General features: G+C 47.1%; 2 protein-coding genes across 3 annotated transcripts; both read right to left on the bottom strand.

The window, feature by feature from the left end:
• Positions 1–2,853: 2,853 nt before the first annotated feature.
• On the bottom strand, positions 2,854–7,811 carry RBM43 (RNA binding motif protein 43). Its single transcript, XM_051623549.1, has 4 exons — positions 7,677–7,811; positions 5,162–5,360; positions 4,630–4,724; positions 2,854–4,552 (listed from the first exon to the last, which is right to left on the bottom strand). Exons 1-4 carry the CDS (start codon positions 7,698–7,700, stop codon positions 3,845–3,847), a joined length of 1,026 nt encoding a protein of 341 aa, XP_051479509.1. The 5' UTR covers positions 7,701–7,811; the 3' UTR covers positions 2,854–3,844.
• Positions 7,812–10,385: 2,574 nt separating this feature from the next.
• Positions 10,386–21,988, bottom strand: NMI (N-myc and STAT interactor). 2 transcript variants are annotated; one of them, XM_051623547.1, is made up of 10 exons: positions 21,935–21,988; positions 20,127–20,177; positions 17,810–17,887; positions 17,366–17,518; positions 16,242–16,349; positions 14,498–14,660; positions 13,470–13,576; positions 13,159–13,351; positions 12,356–12,462; positions 10,386–11,427 (listed from the first exon to the last, which is right to left on the bottom strand). In XM_051623547.1, exons 2-10 carry the CDS (start codon positions 20,169–20,171, stop codon positions 11,242–11,244), a joined length of 1,140 nt encoding a protein of 379 aa, XP_051479507.1. In that variant the 5' UTR covers positions 20,172–20,177; positions 21,935–21,988; the 3' UTR covers positions 10,386–11,241. The 2 variants fall into 2 exon arrangements, with proteins under 2 accessions (XP_051479507.1, XP_051479508.1); XM_051623548.1 differs by lacking the exon at positions 21,935–21,988 and adding an exon at positions 20,797–20,895.
• Positions 21,989–22,409: the final 421 nt, after the last annotated feature.

Raw genomic sequence — 22,409 nt, 5'->3', positions numbered from 1 at the left:
TTCTTTCTTAACAAACGCAGAGAGGAGTTCCCCACGCAACTCAAAGGTGGCAGAGGCAGCTCTGATGACAACAATTAAATCTGCAGGAAGGGCTTTTTTTTTTTCCTAGTGGAACAACCTCCTTTCTGCAGGACTGGGATGCATCTCCCTTGCAGAATTAGATGCACAGGTGCAACGGGGAGTGGAGGAGGCTTTGTCCTGCCTTTGCCAGCCAGATTTGTGTCAGTGACGGTGAAAGGACTCCAGTAAATCATTCTTCTTCCACCCACCTCCCCCATCCCCTCTGGTCATCAAGGAGATTGCTTTTGCCTCCGAACTGTGTATTGTTTTCCTGCTAAGGGATGTTGAATTGTCTTTCAAAACCCCAGGATTTCAGCGGACAGAAAATGGTGCTCACCCCACTGCCCGCAGTGCTGCCTGAAACCGGGCTCGGATTCTAGTCCTATTTGTCACCTTTTTTTAAAAAATTGGTTTTATATTTTAGGCTTTGTGTTGTGTCTTAGGTCAAAATCAGGCTTTGTGTTTTCACATGAACTGTCAAGAATTCCCTTCTGGTGAAGGGCAGCAAGTGTGGATAGGGCAGTAACAGCAACTGTTTTGTCGAGGTCCCAGAAGCAAATTCTCTATTCAAATTCAAAGTGCAAACCTGGGTCAGAACCACAGGTTCACATCTTGGAGTAACATGTCACGGCTGTCCCAAAATGGGGTTGGTTTACCTGGTGTGGGAAGCCAGTAACACACAAGAGTCAAGGTTTCAGCAATTTATGAGCAGTTCTGTGCAGAAAAGGGTGCTGGGGGGTTGTTCCCACAAAGCCAGCACAGCCAGCATTGGAACAGTCCTGCATTTATACGGGGTAAATCAACATATTTAGCATGTTCAGTGTTCATTGGGGTTTTACAGGGCTTACAATCCCTTCATTAAAGCTGATTGCTGTAGGGTATCCTCATCTTCATTTAAAGGTACAGTGTCTATTATGGCACAGGCTCAGGGAGGGGGGGCTCCAAGCAGAGCTGTGTACCTGAACTTCTGGAGGTGTGATTTTTCATACTTGAACTAGTCAAGTTCACTTAAAGGGCACGTTTTTAGCTGCTTCATGCAGTCAGCCAAGCTGCTTGGGCAACTGGCCTGCTCGTTTCTGGTACCTGGCTTTAGGTCTGTATGTTCCTTCTGCCCCATTGTCTTGCCAAAAGGTGATTTACATCAGGTCCTTGTTTTTGTTTCTGCAGTTAGTTAAGGATTATATACCCATCAAGAGTCTGGCATGTTTCCCCAGGTGTTTTCCAATGTGCATAAACATGAAAAACCTTTGTCAAGTGGAGTGTAATAGTGTTTCACTTGCCATGAAAATAACTGTGAGGATGAGATCTGGAGAGCCTCTTACCAGCCCTAGTATTGATTTGTTTTGTTATTTAAGTATTCATGGCAATGACAAAATCTGACTCTATTTTTTTGTGTTTTTTTGCTAAACATCTATTGTTCTCTATGGAATCTGCACGGTGAAGGAAGGAACAAACACGTGCTTCACTTATGATGTTATTCCCCTGAAATGCTGTTTGGATTTCACAGCAAACACCAGTCTGCCCTGGTGGATCACAGCTTTAGTTTTTGCTGCTGCAGAAAGCAGGTTCCTCTGCAGGGTTAAATTTTAAGAGTAATTCCGTCAAAGGCCTCTCTGCTCTCAGTAGGAAAGACCCTGTGCTGTCCCACCCTTGCACAGCTACAAGGAACCAGCAAGGGTGACAAAGACAGGGTGCTCCTGGCCAAGGCTGCTGCAAGTCTGACATGAAAAATGAAGTCTTGGACAGCCTGGAAAGTAACAATAGCTACTGTTTACTAACCCACCCTGGATCCAGATCTCCATTTACTAGGCACTCCATAAACACAAAGGCAAAGCTCCTTTTGTCTAAAGAAAGGACATCCAGGGTGTGAGAGCAGAGGCAGCAGGCGGGAGAGCACCGGGAAACAGTGACCAATGCTGGCTGGTGGGTGAGGAGCAGCCCCAGCCCTCGGCAGCCCGGCACTGCCTGGTGGCAAAGGGGCACAGGAGGAGCTGTTACAACTCAAGGAGGATTCAACAAAACCCATTTTACCCAACCGTGATGTTTTCAAGATTCTTTCAGTCCATCTGTCAAACCTTTCAGGAAAAAGGATGTGCTCGCCAGGCAGTGAGACCTGAATGACACCTGTCCCGGGTGCTGCAAACTGCTCTGTTGTCAAACTGGTCTCAAAAAGCAACGCTCAGCCAGTAACAACCAGTCAGGATTCAAGCCAACACCAGTGCCAGTGCTGTACCAGCCCAGCCCTCAAGATTTCCTGAACTGACTAGGAAATACTAATGCTATGAATCAGAAAAAAAACCCGAGGCTCTTCAGAAAAAAGGGAAGACCAGACCAATCTGGACACAAGAGCACTAATTTCATGACAGGATGACCCTTCAGAGAGGACCTTCTCTCTTACAAGGCTGAAAAACTTCCCATCTTTGCATGGGCTCCATGGGCAGAACCCAGAGCACAGGGGGGGGTTCTTCCAGCACCCAGCTATGGACACCCCTCCTCAGCCCCATCTGCCACCCCCTTGGTGAACCTCCTGGCTACAGGGGAAGAGAAGAAGCCTTTAAGCATTATTCCCCCCACCTACCATCCAGCAAAGTACTTCAGCTCATCATCACCCCACTCTGACAGGGTATTTTAATACACAGCACCAGCACCACTTCAACAACCTCATCTTTCAGTGCCAGGACTGCAATGGATAACCAGTCATGACAAGGAAGTGCCTAAAGCATTTCCTAGGCTTCAGGTTTGGGCTTCCACACAAAACTCTGGGGATTGGCTTAAGGAACATGGACACAGTACTTTCTGTAACTGATTTCTTTAATGGCATGAAAACTTAACTTTTTTCTGCACTCTGTGTGTTTTCACCAAAAACAAAATCACAAAATAAAAGTTCTTTTCTAAATTGGTTTTATAAAAAGCCTAAATTGGGATGGGCATTTGGACCCTTGTCATGGATATACAAATGGATTTGCATAAAAAGAATCTGATTCAACATTTTCCCATCAAAACTTGGGATATACTTTCATGTCTGAATAACATGCTGTCAAGGGATGCTGCAGATGTTGTTGCAGCAGAAAAAAACCCAACACATTATTGCTCCTACGATTAAAAACTCACTTATTTTCTACTGTCAAGAACTTCCACTGCTACCTTCTGATACCTTCTCAGAACATGACAAGCCTGTAAATTTAGTAAGGATTTCAACCCCTCAAGTGTCAAAGCTTTATGATCTTCACACATCTCAATGATGGGATCTTCCTTTTGCAGATAAAGGCAACAGAAAAAGGCTACTGTTCTGGTTCTCAGTGGTCACCTAACCTTGCACAAATCATAGAATCATAGAATCATCCTGGTTGGAAGGGAACTTGAAGATCAAAGAAACTTCAGTGCAGTATCTCATATCACACTGGCTTGCCCTGCTTTGTCAGCCTGGCTTCTTATGTCTCTAAGAACTCTTTAAAAAAACTCTTCTCTCATCATGTGCTCCCCGACAGCAAGACAGAATGAGTGTGCAAGTGCACAGAACACAGCTCACAAAAGCAAAAAGGTGGGTGTATCTGTACAGAGGAGGCCAAACTTCTTGGGTCTCTAAGCTCACGAGAGACAGAAAGATCGTTTCCTGTTCTGAACTTAATTGGGCATTTGGGGGGAATGGGCTTGTTCACCCTCATGTGCAGACTTCCCAGCTGGGAGAAACATGACAGCTCTGCAGTGACACAGAGGTGCACAGGCTGCACCAGTACAGTCTGCATGAGGAGCACAGGGTGCACAAAGCATGAGCACTGACTTTCTACCTGGTTCGAAACAGGCTGTGAATCTTACTGCTCACCTCCTTTGTAAATTTAAGAACCTCCGAAGAAGTTCCTATAACATCGATGTGAGTGTCGTAAGGAATGATCAGAACAGAAGGGTGATGGGATCTTAGACTTCTACACACCCGTTTGTATCTCTCCTTTTCCTCTCTGGAGTGCTTCTCATAGCAGATCCTTTCTTTACGTAAATCATTATGGAGTTTTACAGACTGATTTTCAATATTCCCTTTGACTCTTAATACCTGTCTAGGATCAGACCTGCTCCCAGCACTCTTGATGTAAACTGTAGTTATATCCCCATCAGCAGAGGCAGAAATTACAACATCATTCACCAGGAAGGTCTTGGGAAAGAAGTGCTTCATGTAGTGGAATGTATCCGTGTCAAGAACCACCATTTGATTTTCTCCATCTGCATCCTGAACATGTTGCCTCCTCCTTGAACTCTGCTGGGACTTTCTTTCTTTTCCTTTCTCCTTCTCTGAAAGGGATTTTGCTTTTAGCAAGAGCAAGTCTCTTAGCAATTTCATGGCTGGAAACGACCCCTGAACAGAAATATGCCCATTGGGCTGCAGAGGGCCAAAGCTCAACGCTGTGCTCTTCTTCTGAAGTTCTTGTAGCAGCTCTTCCAAAACAAAATGGTCTTTGAAAACAGACAGATTGAGGACAGATGTGACAGAGCCGAAGACCTGGAATTTCAGATTAGAGAAGGTAAGTAATGGTTAACACAGCAAGGCCAGTAGAACTAAATTGTGAATGAGCTTACGTTTTCACAGTAACGGGTCACTTTCAGTGGATAGTATCTGGACAACCTCCTGTCTTCTAGTCGGTGCTCATCCTTCCTGAGAACGCGCTCTACAACTGAAGAGAAAGCCAAATTCATTCTTTGCACAGTGAGATAACGGGCTGTTGTCAGTCTGATGGCAGGCAACTCAGGATTCTTGCCTAATATTTCATGTATTAGTCAAAATTGTTGAGAGAGGGACAAAAGCCTGTCTTCTTAGAACATTAGCTGGCAGAGATTTATTCTCAAAATCCTATGTTATGCACGGTACAAACTTGCTCCTAAAAAAACCTACAGCAAATGCTTTGCACAAAGCCTGTTCAGTGTCATGTCTTCACTGAACAGAAACCAAATCCTAAAGCTTTGAATGACTAAAAGAGGGATGTTAAGTGTCCCAGTTCTATAAAATCCTAATACCAGTAAACAACTTAAAATAGTTTGCTTTAGGGTTAGCACTGTAGGGACAACTCTTTGGGGGACAGCTGCATTTACTGTAGTGTATTAACCTAAATACCTTCTTGATCTTCAAAAGTTACGTATGCAACTCCTTTCCTCTTTGTTGGGTAGGTCACTTCTTCCACATCTCCCCCATTATTCTTCGACATTTGGAAATGAATGATCAGTATGTCAGCCATGACATCATCGGGCAGGAGGCCATCTGGAACACCAGTGATGACCACCCTCCTTGCTGACTGAGCAGCTTGTCCTGTTGCCTGCACACAGAGACATGACATGCCATCAGTGCAAGGAGTCCCAGGGACTTCCCACAGGGGTTACCCAGATTCACCCTGACAGCTGAAGTGACTCCCCTTCCTTCTGCACAGACAACACGAGCATTTAGTAGCTAATTAAGAAGGCTGCTGAATCAGATTTCCATGAATCCCAGGCTCCCTCAGGCACCCTTACATTACTGTGCAGTAAAAAAAAACAGTCCCGATTGTTAAGTGTAATTTACACCCTCTCACCCTCTTTTGTAAGAGCAGTAAAAAATTACAACTAAATCCAACAGCTTCTCAAAGAAAAGCTCCAGTGTCACACTGATACAGTGGTTTGTTCTGTTTCTAGTATGTAAAATTTGAAGAGAATGGAGAACTTTAATTGCAGATGCTGTTCAGCAAGGATTGTCTTTTCAGAGTGGAAGGGTCAGATTCAGACCGTCCTTCCTTGTTAAATTCATGAGACCTGGGAGCTGGGGTTGTGCTCTGACTCGTCTCTCTCCACTTACTGCATGGATAACCTTGCTAAATTGGAAGAACATAATCCCAGTCATCCAAGACTCCCAGCACATAAAGCAACCAACTACACACACATGATTTTCATCACCGCCAAACCTCCCAGTGCTACAAACATGAAACCCATCCTAAATAGGATTTGCATCCATGTCTTGTTAAGAAAAGGGTATTTTCTTTCCATTTTTATTACACAGATGTAAACAGCAATATTCCACTGGGAGTATCACAGTGAAATTACTGTAAATGCTGGAGCACTGAGTAACTTTTGTAACAGTTCATTGACTTCCCAGAAGGAAGAAAATCATTCATTGCGTCTGCACGGCAGCATTCAGGGGAACAAAACACCAGGGACTTCAGAGAGACTGTACTCCAGGTCAGTCACTCCATCTAAATTCTGCAGATGTCTCCTGCAAAGTTCCTTCTGGGCCTGGGCTCCACAAAACACGAAGGGCCAGCACAGCAGTGCTGTGAAAGCCTGCAAGAACGTGCTGCCAGGGGGGGTGAACGCTCCGTTGCCCTGCACCCAAAGCTGTGTGGGCCACCACCATGCTTCTGGAGGGAGCGGGGAGGCAGATTCAACGGGCCCGTGCCACCCGACGAGCTTTTCATTCATCAGGCTTCTTCTTCCTTCTTTTGTTTCATCACCCACCAGACTTAAAAAGAGCCAGGAGCTCTAATTATATTAGGCAACTGATGCTGGTGCCAACGCCAGTTTCTGCGCTCGGGAGGGGACACGAAGGGAATATAAACAAGGTGCCTGCAAGGAGGATGGAGTTTTACGCAGCGTTTTCTCACGCCGATGCACAAGCAGGAGCGCTCGGCCTGCCAGACAGCACCTCGCACCTTGCCAGCTGGTGTTTTGGAGCAACCCTCACGCCTGCTATTGGGGTGAGGGACAGAAAAATAAAAAGGAATATCCGTGAAGGGACAGCTGGTTCGTGCTGAATCACTTCCACGTCCTGTGGCTGTTTGCTAGAGAGCAACGCGGAGCTGGGGAAGGAGGGCAGAGAGCGGAGAGGAGCAGCACAGAGCTGGGCACTGGGGACAGCAGGGTCCTGGCCACCAGTCTGCTGTTAATTGGCTAATGTGCTAGGCGGATGGGCACTGATGAGAGATCGGACCTCACTGGTTCTGTTATTAAAAAAAACTGAACTATCAGTAGGAGCGAGAGGGAGATCAGAGCTGCTGCTCCCACCGATTAACAGGGCGGGAGGCGGGCGGGCAGGAGAGCACCCAGTGCTCAGAATCACAGAATTACTGAGGCTGGAAAAAACCTTTAAGACCACCAAGCCCAGCCTATGACCAACACCACCACATCTCCAGACCACGGCACCAAGTGCCACCTCCAGCCTTTCCCTGAGCACCTCCAGGGACGGTGCCTCCACCGCTTCCCCGGGCAGCCCATCCCAATGTCTGATCACCCTTTCCATCAGGAAGTGCTTCCCGATATCCAATTTAACCTCCCCTGGAGCAGCTTCAGGCCCGGCCCTCTTGCCTTGTTGCCGGTCGCCTGCAAAAAGAGCCCAACCCCAGCTGAGCACAGCCTCCCTTCAGGGGGTGCAGAGAGCGATCAGCCCCCCCCTGAGCCTCCTCCTCTAACCACCCCCAGCTCTCTCAGCCCACCCCTGGAAGACGTTCCCCCTGGGGCAGCCTCCCCCCTTCCCCCCGGGCTCGCCAGCCCCGCCGGGCTCCTCAGGAGCTGCAGGACACGGCGGCCGCGCTCTCCTCCCGGGGGGCAGCGGCTGGGACCCGCCGGGACGACCCTTCCCCCGCCCGCCCCCCGCCGCGGGCACTTGCCGTGGCTCCGCCGCGCTGGGCCATCCCGGGGCCGGGCCAGGAGCGGGGCTGGGCTGGGCTCGGGCCGAAAGCGAAAGAGGAGCTCCCGGAGCCCCGCCGCCCCCGGGAGGAGCAGCAGCAAACCCCGCTGCTCCCCTAAAAAACAAAACAACCCGCCCGAACCCGCCCCCCCGGGGCTGCGCTTCCGCGCCCCGAGCCCGCCCCGCGCGGCGTCACCTCCCGGGAAGTCCGGAGTTCGCGGCGTTGCTTCCCTTCCCACTCCCCCTTTCTTTTTAAGGCAAGACGATCTTGCCTTAAAAGAGGCGTGGGTTCCCACAGCATCCTTGTAGATAAGTTGATCAAGTCTGGGTTTGGTGATCAGGCAGTGAGGTGGATCAAGAACTGGTTGATGGGAAGGAGGCAGAGAGTTGTGGTCACTGGGGCGGAATCTGGTTGGAGGCCTGTGACTAGTGGAGTCCCTCAGGGGTCGGTACTGGGACCGGTGTTGTTCAATATCTTCATCAACGACCTGGATGAGGGCACAGAATGTACCCTCAGCAAGTTTGCTGATGACCCCAAGCTGGGAGGAGTGGCTGACACACCAGAAGGCTGTGCTGCCATTCAGAGAGACCTAGACAGGCTGGAGACTTGGGCGGGGAAAAACCTGATGAAGTTTAACAAGGGCAAGTGTAGAGTTTTGCATTTGGGGAAGAAAAACGCCATGTACCAGTACAGGTTGGGGGCTGACCTGCTGGAGAGCAGTGTAGGTGAAAGGGATCTGGGGGTCCTGGTGGACAGGAGGATGACCATGAGCCAGCAATGTGCCCTTGTGGCTAAGAAGGCCAATGGCATCCTGGGGTGCATTAGAAAGGGTGTGGTTAGTAGGTCAAGAGAGGTTCTCCTCCCCCTCTATTCTGCATTGGTGAGGCCGCATCTGGAGTATTGTGTCCAGTTCTGGGCCCCTCAGTTCAGGAAGGACAGGGAACTGCTGGAAAGAGTCCAGCGCAGAGCCACAAAGATGATTAAGGGAGTGGAACATCTTCCTTATGAGGAGAGGCTGAGGGAGCTGGGTCTCTTTAGTTTGGAGAAAGGGAGACTGAGGGGTGACCTCATCAATGTTTACAAATACGTAAAGGGTGAGTGTCAAGAAGATGGAGTTAAGCTTTTTTCAGTGATGACCAGTGATAGGACAAGGAGTAATGGATACAAATTGGAGCATAGGAGGTTCAAGGTGAATACCAGAAAAATTTTTTTTACTATGAGAGTGACAGAGCACTGGAACAGGCTGCCCAGAGAGGTTGTGGAGTCTCCTTCTCTGGAGACATTCAAAACCCACCTGGATGCCTTCCTGTGTGATGTGCTCTGGGTGACCCTGCTCTGGCAGGGGGGTTGGACTAGATGATCTTTCGAGGTCCCTTCCAACCCCTAGGATTCTATGATTCTATGATTCTATGATTCTATGATTCTATGATCTGGCCACGTCTGGCTGCCTATTGTTAGAAATGAAATGTAGTGTTGATTTTGCATTCTACTGTTAGAAACGCAGTGTTGGGTTTGGTTCACATATATATATACTCTAGTGTTAGGAACGTATAGTTTGTTTGAGCACATATATACATACTTTAGTGTTAGGAATATAATAGTTTGTTTGAGATAAGTGAGATATATCTGCACATTCCAATGACACCAGGAGTGGTTTTACAGCCCAAGAAACTGAGGGACTTAATTGGGCTCCATCTGGGGGATCTGAACATGGAGAAGGATTTATGGCCCAAGATCAGGCCGAACAAAGCTACTTCTATGTTGCTCCTCAGGGCAGGATGACACCAGTAGATTGTTAATTGGGAAGACAGCCAAGGGGGCAAGAAAGGTCAAAATTTTACCTTAAAAGGTAAAAAGTAGACTGCTAGAATGAAATGTGTAAACAGGGGCGGGAAACTGATAGGATAATTTGAAGCGTTGGATGGGCTGTAAACCCTGGAGTGCCCAGCCAGGGGGGAAACGGGAGGGAACTTTGCGTCGGGAATAGGGAATATAAACCGTTATTCACCTTGCTATGGATGTGCCTGCTTGCTTAGGTCACCCATTCTTGCAAGGATGTAAATAAGCTGTGCTTGGCTGAATGTGGGGCCTGCTCACTGGCGCCACAGACGTTTCTCACACTATTAACCAGCTTTCCTGCCATCCCCGAGGTGTGTTTGTAGCGCTCTCCTTGCACGCACGCGGCCTGCCGTCCTTTCCCCGCGTGCTAAGGTTGTCAAAACACAGGGGGAAGAAGCTGTTTTCCAGGCTAGAGCCGGGCTGCTTCCACCTTCAGGTTGTCGCCAGACCGTTTCAGCACCCCCCCCCACAAGGGCAGCAAGTTAAAAAAGAAAAACAAAGGACAGCAGAAAAGGCAACACGTTGCTCTGTGGAAAAGAAATCCTTCCGTTTTTAAAGATGGTTTTGAATGAGAACTGGGAGGACGGGCTGGAAAACACAAGGGGGGGCTTTACATGCTGTAAAGTGACTTTGCCCCTGAATTCTGTGTGTCGCCTTGTCCAGCTGATGCCCCTCCACAGACCCTCCCAGAGCCGGCAGCCTGGCCAGTCGCACCTCACGAAACAGGTGCCTCAGCCACGGCGTTCACCGTTTCCCCAGCACCAATACGAAGCAATCTGCTTTATCAATAAAGAATCACCTCAATTCTTCAGTCTAGTATTTTAAAATAAGCAAAATCACGGCCAAACATGAGGAAAAACCGCATTTTGTAGAAGCACACGTTAAAACCAATCAATAAACCAAGCCATTAACTTACACAATCATGGGATAGTTTGGGTTGGAAAAGACCTTTGAGATCATCAAGTCCAGGCATTTAACACAGCACAGCCAAAGGTATCAGGAGCTGAGTAAAATGTGCATCAGATCCTAGGAGCAGTAACAACATCTCAACAGCTAAAAGCAGTGTGACTGCCATGGGATTTCTTACAAGGTGAAACTTCCTGAGTAAATCTGTGGTGGTTTTGCACTCGCTGATTTGAGAGTGCAGATTTTATGGCATTACAGGATAATGGCTTTCAGGCACTTGTGTGTCAGGCACTCTGTGGGGCTGGAGTTCTGTCGGAGGTACCTTCTGCAGCTGTGGCACTTTGAAAAAGCCTGTGAAGAGGCTTTTGATTGTGCTGACATACAGCTTTAGTAATCAAAAGGTGGGAAGAAATAGATTTATCCCACTTCGGGGTGTACGCGACCTCTCTGACGTTTGCAAGATACAAAATCTGCACATTAGCAGAAAGCAATCTGAGATGAAGTTTCAAGTGCTGGTAAAGGCTTTTTCACAGGACCATAGAATCACAGAATATGACCCATCAGGATCATTGAGTCCAACCCCTGTCCTTTTCTGATTTCAATCAGGAACCTCTGGAACACCAAGCAGCGAGTTTTGCTGAATTTCTAGACAAAGTCTGTGCCATTACACAAATCAGGAAGAAGGACAGTTCTTTTTCAAGTAGAAGTTTCAGAACATTAAAGCACAATGTCTCCATCACCTCCTATGCCTCTGATGAAGAACTTCATGAGGTCTTTCTACGATTTCCTATATGGCATTCTAAATATCCTCCTCAAGATAAACCCATGTTCCTCCTGGTGAGTATTTGATTTCGTCTACTTCCCCACCACCATTAGTAGGCTTTTGAAAATGAATTTCAATCATGTCCTGTACAATCTCCTCATCATCTTCTGCATCTTTAATTCCTTTCAACAGAATGGTCCTCTTAGAAATCCCACGATAGAGCTATTGAGGAAAGAAAAGCAAACATGTATTAGGCACCAGCTGCTGCATGTACATCTAGAGGAACTGACAGACCCTGAAGATGAACGTATCCTTGATCAGGTATGGCTAGGATCTTTGATGATGGTCTGTTTCTGCCAATGAAGACAGCAGGAGTTCCAACCAGGACTGAGTTCAACAGGCAATGAACCCAGCCTCCTTCACTGCCGTGTCCTTCACTCCTCAAAACTCACACACACACACACACATGGGATTTGGGGATATCTGATGACTCCAGACAGCATCACTCCAAAAAAATCCATTCCAGTCCATGACATGCACCTCCAAAGAAAGCTGTGGTGTCACATAAGCACAATTTAGTCAATGCTTTAATTACACAGGCCTGATTATATACACACTACTGGCTTGATTCCAGTCTATTAATACGAAGCAGAGGACAATTTCTGTGAGAATATGATAAGCAAACAGTCCAGTGTTACAGGAAAAGAAGTCATTCCTTGGGTTGAATGAATGAAAAAAAAAATGAATGAGCAAATGTTTGATTGAGCAACAGGGGTTTCTGCTGAGCCTGCAGACATCCTCTCATTAGGGATGATGTGAGAGTGCTTTGTGACTCGGAAAGACGTTGTTGTGTCTGCTGTTAACCTACTTCACGAAGAATTCACTATCTGCCTCCCATCTAGCACAGACAGCATGGTAAGTAATGACATAATTTGATCAAGGAGGGACATGCACAGCCTTTTAAAATAAATTATAGCTATCACACCTCAAACCAGAAGATGAGCAGCATCTTGCAGACTCACACTTGCTATTAGGTTTCACAACGTGCATGACACAAAAGCTTCTGCAGTCCTCAGAACTGAAGTGTCTGCCCCTGTCTTGCATTTCCCACGTATCAATTAAGGGGTTAGCCTGGACTAGATTCTTTTACCTGAAACTGTTCCAAGTGCGCATCAGTGCTTTGGGACACAGCAAGCCTGTAGCACCTTCCATTTGCATAGAAAGGATAGTGGGTACATCTCACAAAGCTGTTAGCTGCTGTAATGGAGAATGAGAAAAAGAGAAGTCAGAATAATGTAACCCAAAGTGCATTTTGTAAGCATCTCAAAGAACAGACTAGTATTCCTTATGTGGATTTAGAAACTAATATATGATAGCACACTTGTAGATTCTTCATATGCATTTTGCAAAACAAGTTTATTTGGCATTTCCAAAAAAGCAAAATCATTAAATATCCACCAGAGCTTCTGAAATAAATCTAAAGCAGCTGCTGAAACTCCATTGATCTTCACAGAATTTCATACACTTGGGTAATCTGATTGCCTGTCTAAATTCACTGGCATGAAACGAGCTAAAATCAAACACGTTTTCCTGCTTTTCTGCAGTATGTCTAGCAATGCAAAGAAAAGAAAGAAACAACCTCAGGTTTTTTGACAAAGGAAGAAATAAAGCTCACAAACTGCCTCTCAGGTGATGTTTGATCAAAAAGGAGTATGATGAAATCCTGCTTTATTAACAGATGTGTGGGTGAACCCACATCTTTTCCTGATCTGCTTAACTCTCAGTGGGAAGAAGCTGCTACATTCAGTGGTGAAGTTGACACAGAGTGCAATATGGAATGGAATGGAATGGAATGGAATGGAGGAATGGAATGCAATGGAATGGAATGGAATGGAATGGAATGGAATGGAATGGAAGGCAGGATAGACAAGAGCAAAGTATTACATATGATACCTCCAGGTGTGAGGAACGTAATCACAGCTGCTCTAGACTGCTTGTCATACTGCACATTTTCTACTTCTCCTCCTCCTCCCTGTTTAGATCTGTAGAAATTCAGCTCTAATTTGTCTCTCATCCAGTCGTCAGGGATGGACAGGTCAGGGACTTCTGAGACGTTGATCTTCGTTCCAGAAATAGTGACATGGAGCTAAAAAAAATCCAAGATTTTGTGCACTTTGTGACTGAAAACAACCAAAAAACTGAACGTAGAGCTTTTTAAGTACTACAAGTTTGTATCTCTATAGTTTTGTAGCTCAGTTGATTACCTGAAATTTTACTCCCATTTCAAGTGTAACAGGCTTCACTCCCACATCTGCTTTTTTGTTGTCCAGGTCCACAGTGTGCTCACCCATTTCTATCAGCCTCTGGGCAACTAGGGAAAATCACAACTTTTCAGATATGAAAAGCCTTGTTTCATCACCATCACCAGAACAATTCCCCAGTCTCTTGAGCCAACATCTACTTTTGCATTAATAAAGGAGATGTAAGTAACAGGCAACCAGATCCCACTATCCATGTGTACAGACATGGCTGTTTCCATCATATCTCAGCAGTTGTAGGCAACAGGTAAAATACTGCTCTTTAGAATACTGTATCTAATAGTACTATCTTTAGAATACTATAGGAAAGTAGAGTATTATTGAATGCTGTCAAAAGATGCTCTCAAAATGTATAAAATATTAATATTAGACTTCTCATCTTTCATTTGAAGTATCCTGGGATGAAAACCACATCCCTACCAGCTGCAGGGAGTGCCTGCTAGCAATGTTTTAGCTGAAAGAAATGAAGGGGACACTAGTTTTCTATCTGCAATGCACCTGTATACCAGTCAGCCACAGGCAGACTGGGCAGACATCCCAGTGGGAAGCCAGGGAAGCTACAGACTGCACCATCCCTCTGGCATCTCACATCTACCCATCCTCTGATGCCTGCACTTCACCAGCTGCTGTCAGAACAAGGTACTGCCCAGAGTAAAGAAAACCATCAAATTCTGCTGTCAAAACATTTTGAGTCACTCTTGACAATACTCGGGGAGGTAGGGACATATTCCCAATTTCAAACACACTGTTTGTATTAGCTGAGAGCAGAAAGCTGCTAACCCAACATAAACATGCAGAGTGTTTGCAGTATGTTTTTTCTACTGATTGGTATCATAATGGTGAATGGTTCTCTTTGTGTATCCTTTCTTTGGTTGTTGGGATTTTTTTCCCCCAAAATGTTCATGCAAATATTTTCCCCTTGGCAATGAATTTCATCAGAGACATTAATTTTATTCTTAAAATAAGCATCATACCTTCTTCATCTTCAAAAGTAAGCAGGGCCTCATTTTTTTTCAGTTTGAATGGGCTTTTTGTAGCTACTCCAAAAACACAGTGAATATTCATATCTGCATAATCATCCTGCATATCTTCCATGTGAGTGAACTTCATTTTCACTTCTGCTACCTTCTTTTTAATCTAGTATTTTAGAATCAAGATAGGGGGGGAAAAAAAGCATTTCTGTAATTGCAGATCAGAAAAATTAACAGGAGTCTTTCCTTAAAGTGTTTAATGTGTTTTGTTTTTTAAAAAATGTGTAGTCAAGCAGATTGAAGTCATGGCTGGTAAAACAGGTGTAACTCTTGTATATGAATTGACTGAGCTATTACTGGGGTTTTTGTCCATGAGGTGGGTTTCCCCCCACACTTTGATTAACTTTGAACATAAAAGTTCAATACAAATTCAACTGAAGTCCACGGGGATTTCCACCCATAGACGTAGAACCCTTTTGGCACCTAACATTTGCAAAATTCAATTATTGCATTTGTGCTGCCATTTATTTGTACCTAATTGCATCACTGCTCCACAGCAATAGGAAATCTGCTAATAAACAGCCTGGTGTGTTGACATCTTGGTAAAACAGGTAAAAATATCCAAGTATCTTACAGCTAGGATAGATTACAACTGTGCATGAAAAGGCTGGTTAGGAAAGGCTGATTTGAGTGAGTTTCAGAGAATTCTTTCTTCCCCTTTACATAACTATTTCAAAATAAAACCCTGCATGGAAAAAAAAAAACAAAACAAAAATTTTGTGTCAAGATAAAATAACCAGAGTAATTAAAACACTCCTGCCACCTCTCTTCAAAACTAGCATCTTATCTGTGAGCCCACTTTCTTTCCATTCTCTCTACAGCCAACTCTTCCTAAGGATGTCTGAAATGCTGGGTGAAGGCTCCTGTTGTTGAATTTCCTTGCAGAGGAGCCCTGCCCACTCCAGTGACTGCACAAGGGATTCAGGAGGCTGGACTTGACATCTCCTAAACTTAGAAAGGGAGTTTAGAAAGCTCAAACTAATATTCTGCTATTGTTAACATTAAACCAGGTAACACTTGGATAGAGTTTCAACCTCTGTAAAAACAAAAAATTATCACGGTTTTTGTTTTACTGTAAATTCCTCAAAATATCTGGGTTTGTTCCAATTTGGAATGAAAATAGGTTTTTAAAAGCTGAAATGTCCACAAGGGAAGTTCCAGTTTCTGAACACCTCAGCATCTGCAGCAGTTTCACCAAAGGACATTCTGGATCCTGAGTCTGAGTCTATTTCAGCATCACTAATATTTATCTAGCTGCAAATTGAGTTATTTCTGATTTGGAGAAACATGAGAGCGACTATAATCAATGGAGGCTAAAATAAATGCCATATAATGGACATACTGCCTTAATTCCATCCTCTTACCCAAGACATACAAAATGAGAGTACTTGAAAATGACTAATGCTTTGTATATTTTTAATTCCAGTGTCTTCCATTTAATAACTTTCTGCTTTTCTTCATTTCTGTCATGTTTTCCACATTTCACAGACTTGTATTTGTTTCTATGTCCTTAGCCTGCTTCACACTGTCTTGCCAGGTAACAGAAGAAGATAAAACTTCCAAGCTCTACATTATATTGAAATCACTAGAGGATCAAATGCTGAACAACTGGTCCCAGGAGTCTAGGGCTGACAAAACAAAAATGTGACCCTCCAAAAGACAAACTGCAAAATATTTCAGACTTTACCTGCCTATGCTGTGAAAGCTCTGAAGTCCATTCTGCAATCTCTTCTTTGAGCTTTTCAAGCTCTCTCTGCAGCTCAGTGTTTTCTTGGTTTAGTTCAGAGAGTTCTCTCTACAGCCCCCCCAAAAAAAAGTATTAAACGCAAAATTAAACCCATGGAAGACAAAAATGGATTTCAGCAACATCTGCAGACATTAGGAACTGTTTCATTTTTAATTATTCTACATGACAGCCATGCACAATACATTTTCTGCACAGCTTGAGAAGGAAATGGATGAGAAGGAAACACAGCAGATGTAGTTAGCTCCAGCCATCCACAATTAGGAGATGGCTCCTTTAAAGTCATTAACCACATTTAGACCTATTCCCATTGCTGAAGATAATGCAGACAAAAGCCAGATGATGATAATGACCTCTTCTGGCTATAAAATCCAAACACTTATGATTGGAGAACCAAAACCAACTTTAAGAAAATCTCAGGCCAACCTAAAAGTACTTAACCTATTAATTATATTTTAATAGCTTTTAATATTGAAGCCATAATTTCTCACCAGTGATTTACAGGCCAAATAAAACTTCACTGAAACCACCTCTTTGATGGCCCATGGAAGCTTAGCCTATTACTGTACCAACAACTGCACATGGCACGCTGAGATAATGAGCCAGTTAGGTCTAGAACCAATTAGTTCTAGAAAGAGCCCTCTTCAAACAGGTTCTGATTCTTCTCCAGCTCATTGTCACTTAAGAAATGCCAACCCCTCGTGTGCTTTAACACCTTGTAAGACAGGCTGGGAGCTGACAAAGCATTGGAATCAACCTGTTCCATTTTATCTGCATCTCATAAAACTGAAGCTCATTTGTCAGTGGAGAATCTTGGAAGATTGTCTGTCTTGGAATTGGGACTGTCTTCATTGTCTGTACAAAATAGGCCTTCATTCTTCTATAAGACTTATCCCACCGGTTCTTAATCTGCCACTGAAAAACTACATGTAGAACATTCTACTCATAGTCTGCAAACCAGTAAAAACCTTTAAACTGAGAAGGAAATACCACTCTTATTTTCTCTGACCACCACCTCCTTCACAGCCCCCCAGCTGCTAGCAGCCCTCAGTATGCATCCTCCATACCTCATAGGCATCCCTAGGCATCATCATGTCCTTCTGCTGTTCCTCTTCCACATCTAGCTTTATCAGATCCTCCTCTGCTTTAGCACACCCTTCTTCAGCATTTAATTGGCAGGCAAGAGCAGCTTTTTCTTTTTCAGCTTTTTCAACTCTTTCCTGGACAGTACAAATAAAAAATACTTATATTTTATTTTCTTCCACAGGAACAAACAAAACCTTAAGTAAGCCCTTTCCATTTATTTATTTATAACACATTGGATAAGTATTTCCCTTTGACTTACAAGTGTGGTTCCCATTGACATCAACACAAGCCTGCACCATTAGAGAGCACAGAACAACTTAGACAAACATGTTAGAAATCTGGGAGAGTTTTAGAAGGGTGGACTAAAGGTCTCCTAAGTACCATTCAGCTTATTTCCACAATTCTATGTGCTTCATAGAACTTGCCTTCCAGATCCTGAGTTCTTCTTCAAGACTTGCCATCTCATCTTCTGGTATGCCAGAAGCTTCAGGGGTTGTTGTTTTCTGGAGAGAAAAGAAGAGGCACACGCAGGTTTTCCCCTCCATCAGGCAGTAACTGAGACACACCAAACCACTCAAATGAGTCTTCAAAATGAAAAAGCAAACAACAAAACCTTCTGCAGTTGGATGAAGCATTTTGCCATAGTAGTTTTCAATTCATCAAAGGCCCATGTATTTGGGCTGTGTGCCAATTTGATGTTTTTTCTCCAGTTATGCAGGCAGGGTATGTGGTGAGTCCAACATTTTGAGAGACCAATTGTATTTCATTGTTACATCTGCCTAAAACCTGCATGCCAGAGCACAGCACATGCCAGAGCACAGCACATGCCACTTAGTTTTTTCAAATGCAGTTGTGAGGAGAAGGATCTGGGAGTCCTGGTAGACAGTAAATGAGCCAGCAGTGTGCCCTTGTTGTCAAGAAGGCCAATGGAATCCTGGGGTGCATGAGGAAGAGTGTGGCCAGTAGGTCATTTTCCCCCTCTACTGTGCCCTGGTGAGGCCACAGCTGGAGAACTGGGACCAGTTCTGGGCCCCCCAGTTCAAGAGAGACAGGAACTGCTGGAGAGAGTCCTGGGAGGGCAACAAAGGTGACTGGGGGATTGGAGCATCTCCCTGATGAGGAAAGGCTGAGAGAGCTGGGACTGTTCAGCCTGGAGAGGAGAAGGCTGAGGGGAGACCTTATTCATGCCTACAGGTACCTCAGAGTGGGTGCAGGAGGATGGAGCCAGTCTCTGCTCAGCAGTGCCCAGGGACAGGACGAGGGGCAACGGGCACAGGCTGGAACAGGGGAAGTTACACTGAAATATGAGGAGAAACTTCTTTAGAGTGAGGGTGACAGAGCCCTGGGACAGGCTGCCCAGGGAGGTTGTGGAGTCCCCTTCTCTGGAGAGATTCCAGACCCCCTGGATGCAGCCCTGGACGTGCTCTGAGCCATCCTGCTTTAGCAGGGGAGCTGGACTGGATGATCTCTAGAGGTCCTTCCAGCTCTGACAGTCCCGTGACTCAGATAATCAGACCAAATCACTGAACTACTTTGATGGCTGTACAGGACAAAAATCTAAGAAAATGGATCTTGTTCACCAACCATTATTTGCTAACTAATTTGAAAATATTGACAGGCTAATATTTTGATAAATAATAAAAGCAAGTTGTCTCTGTGCTCTTCCACAGGGGACTAAACCCCTCAAAACCACAGCTGTTTATCTGTAATGCTTGCTCAGCAGTTCCTCTTAAGAGAATGCATCAAGAATATGCAGCCTAATGAGAAAAACAATTCAGAACAGGATGCTTCCAAGCTCAGGGAGACAGGACAATAAAAGGTAACATCAAGCAGGAGGAAGGTGATAAAAGAAGCATTTCAGAATTTAAGCACTTCAGGGTGGAAGTTCACAAGCACGGGGAAACTACAACTGGATACAGCCCAAGAAGAGAGCAATTCTTGGTTCTGTTTTGTTTCTATGGCTGCAATATTCTGCTAAAAAGGGGAAAAAAAGAATCCAAAGAGATGTGCTGAAACAATCCCTCCCTTTTACTTAAGATTACATAAAACTTGAATGTGAACCATGAAATTCAGGCATGGAAAAGGTCTAAGATAATCCTGTCAATTCCCTTGGTAATGCTGGGTATTTCCTAAAACACAATATAAAATAATTTTTCCACTACTTAGCCCAGTTTTAAAACGTCTATTAAGCAACAGGGAAATCCCCATCTGGGAATAACTTAAAACTGGAAAAAAAAAAAAACCTTTGCTCAAGGGACTGAGTGCAGGAAAGCAGAGGGATACATGTGCCAAAGCTGGAAGCTGAGAAGATAGAACCCATGGGTTTTACTGAAGAATGGTCTAAGATAACAGTTTTCAGCCTGAAAGAAAAAAAAAACATGACAGGGAAAACACAAGAAGTCCCACCCAAACTATCCATCTGCCACCCTGCAGAAACTGAATTCAAGGAAGGTGCCAGGAAAAAGGAAATTCCCCTAAGAAACCTCCATAGACAGATGAGCACAGTCAGGCAGGACAGAAAAATTCCAACAGAACCTGTAAAGCAGACACTTTAGAATGGGATTATCCCTACGGGGGCAGGAGGTGGGAATCAGGAATGGGAGATAACCAATAAGAATGGGAGAAGATGAGACAGGAAGTTTCAGAAGCACTGCCCAAGCAGCCTGAGCACAAACCTTCGTGCAGAGAAACTACTGTCAAACACAGACTTTTTTCCCAGGCAGCACATCAGGAAATACTTACAAAGCCATTATCTTGTAAAGGTAGTGGAGGACCTGTAAAATCCATTGAAACCTGAGGGAACAGGAAAAAAAATAACGTGTGCATTTTTTATTTATCTTTTTTACACACCAGAAGCTGTGTTGAGCTGAAAGAATTTTTAATGTAAATGTTGCATCATTTTATAGGCAGAAGTGATATATATTGGATCTCTGAAGCCTCCTTTTCTTACTAAACCATAAAGGCCAGAGACATGTGTGAGGGTTTCTGCAAGCACAGATTAATTTTTCTGCCCTGAAACTCACGTGCTTACTTTGATGCAAGTTTTGCTCTGTTACACCCAGGCTGAACAGCCTGTATGCTCTGTGCTGAAAAGATACAACCCTCAGGCCTTCTGAACACAAATGAAAACACTTCCTTTACCCATTATCTTTCCATTATCCAGCAGATAATGGAAAACCTGGCACCTGTCACCACGGCATTTTGTGGAAGAGGACAAGAAGGAATGTAAACAGGTTCACAAAGAGGTTCCTGTGGATGCTGGGGCAGCTCAGGGGCTTCCCACCAGGGGTTAGACACTGGAAGCAGCTTCCTCTCACCACTGTCCCGACCTGGAACAGCAGGAGCCCAGAACCCTGACCCAGCCAGACATTTCCCAGCTAGAAATTCGGAGCCGGGATTGAACCCCCCGCACCTCCCTGTCCCTGCTGCCTCCAGCCGGGAGGCTTCGGCTTGAGGGTGGTGGCCCAGGAATCCTTCCCCGGCTTGCACGCTGCTAAAGGCGGACAAGCTTCCCCATGCTGGAAAGCGAAAACTGCGTGAAGAGATCAAAAAAAACACCCCCACCCTGCCTTGGCTTCCCCAGCTGGCGGGGCCGTCCCCTCGGTGCCACCTCCGGAAAGGTGTCTGGCAGCCCCCGCACAGCTCCGGCAGCCCCCGCACAGCTCCGGGAGCCCCCCGCACAGCTCCCGCAGCCCCGGCACAGCTCCGGTAGCCCCCCACACAGCTCCCGCAGCCCCCCGCACAGCCGACAGCCCTCCGCACAGCTCCCGCAGCCCCTCGCACAGCTCCGGGAGCCCCCCGCACAGCTCCCGCAGCCCCCCGCACAGCTCCGGGAACCCCCGCACAGCTCCCGCAGCCCCCCACACAGCTCCGGCAGCCCCCCGCACAGCTCCGGCACCCCCCGGCACAGCTCCGGCAGCCCCCGGCACAGCTCCCGCAGCCCCCCGCACAGCTCCGGCACCCCCCGGCACAGCTCCGGCAGCCCCCGGCACAGCTCCCGCAGCCCCCCACACAGCTCCCGCACCCCCCGCACAGCTCCCGCAGCCCCCCGCACAGCTCCCGCAGCCCCGGCACAGCTCCCGCAGCCCCCCGCACAGCTCCGGCAGCCCCCGCACAGCCGGCACCCCCCCGCACAGCTCCCGCACCCCCCCGCACAGCTCCCGCAGCCCCTCGCACAGCTCCCGCAGCCCCTCGCACAACTCTCGCAGCCCCCCGCACAGCTCCGGCAGCCCCCCGCACAGCTCCCGCACCCCCCGCACAGCTCCGGCAGCCCCCGCACAGCCGACAGCCCTCCGCACAGCTCCGGCAGCCCCCCGCACAGCTCCCGCACCCCCCGCACAGCTCCGGCAGCCCCCGCACAGCCGACAGCCCTCCGCACAGCTCCGGCAGCCCCCCCAACAGCCGGCACTCCCCCGCACAGCTCCCGCAGCCCCCGCACAGCTCCCGCAGCCCCTCGCACAGCTCCCGCAGCCCCCCGGCCCCTGCCCAGCCCTGCCCAGCCCCTGCCCAGCCCCTGCCCAGCCCCTGCCCAGCCCTGCCCAGCCCCTCACCTCCCCGGCTCCCCGCTGCCCGTCCGCCCCGCAGCTGCCGGCTTTCGCTTTCGTTTCCCCGCCGGCGGAGGAGGGGACAGGCGGGGCGGGGACCGGGTGTCCCGGCCCGGCGTGTTCCCGCAGGACACGCCAAGCGCGGAGCCTCGGGAATGCCGCGCAGGGACCTGCCGCCCGGCCCCGCACCTCCCCTGTGCGGGGGGCTCGGGTGCCCGCACGGCAGGGAGGGCGTGGGGGGGCTGGGGCAGGGCCGGAGGAGGGCGAGGAGGCTGGGGAAGGGGCTGGAGGGAACGTCTTCCAGGGGTGGGCTGAGGGAGCCGGGGTGGTTAGAGGAGGAGGATCGGGGGGGGGGGGGCTGATCGCTCTCTGCACCCCCTGAAGGGAGGCTGTGCTCAGCTGGGGTTGGGCTCTTTTTGCAGGCAACCAGCAACAAGGCAAGAGGGCCGGGCCTGAAGCTGCTCCAGGGGAGGTTTAGGCT

Source organism: Apus apus, chromosome 6 (genome assembly GCF_020740795.1).
Source record: "Apus apus isolate bApuApu2 chromosome 6, bApuApu2.pri.cur, whole genome shotgun sequence".
Lineage (NCBI taxonomy): Eukaryota > Metazoa > Chordata > Aves > Apodiformes > Apodidae > Apus > Apus apus.
The sequence above is the reverse complement of the archived record's forward strand: the minus strand, read 5'-3'. Positions and strand labels throughout refer to the sequence as shown.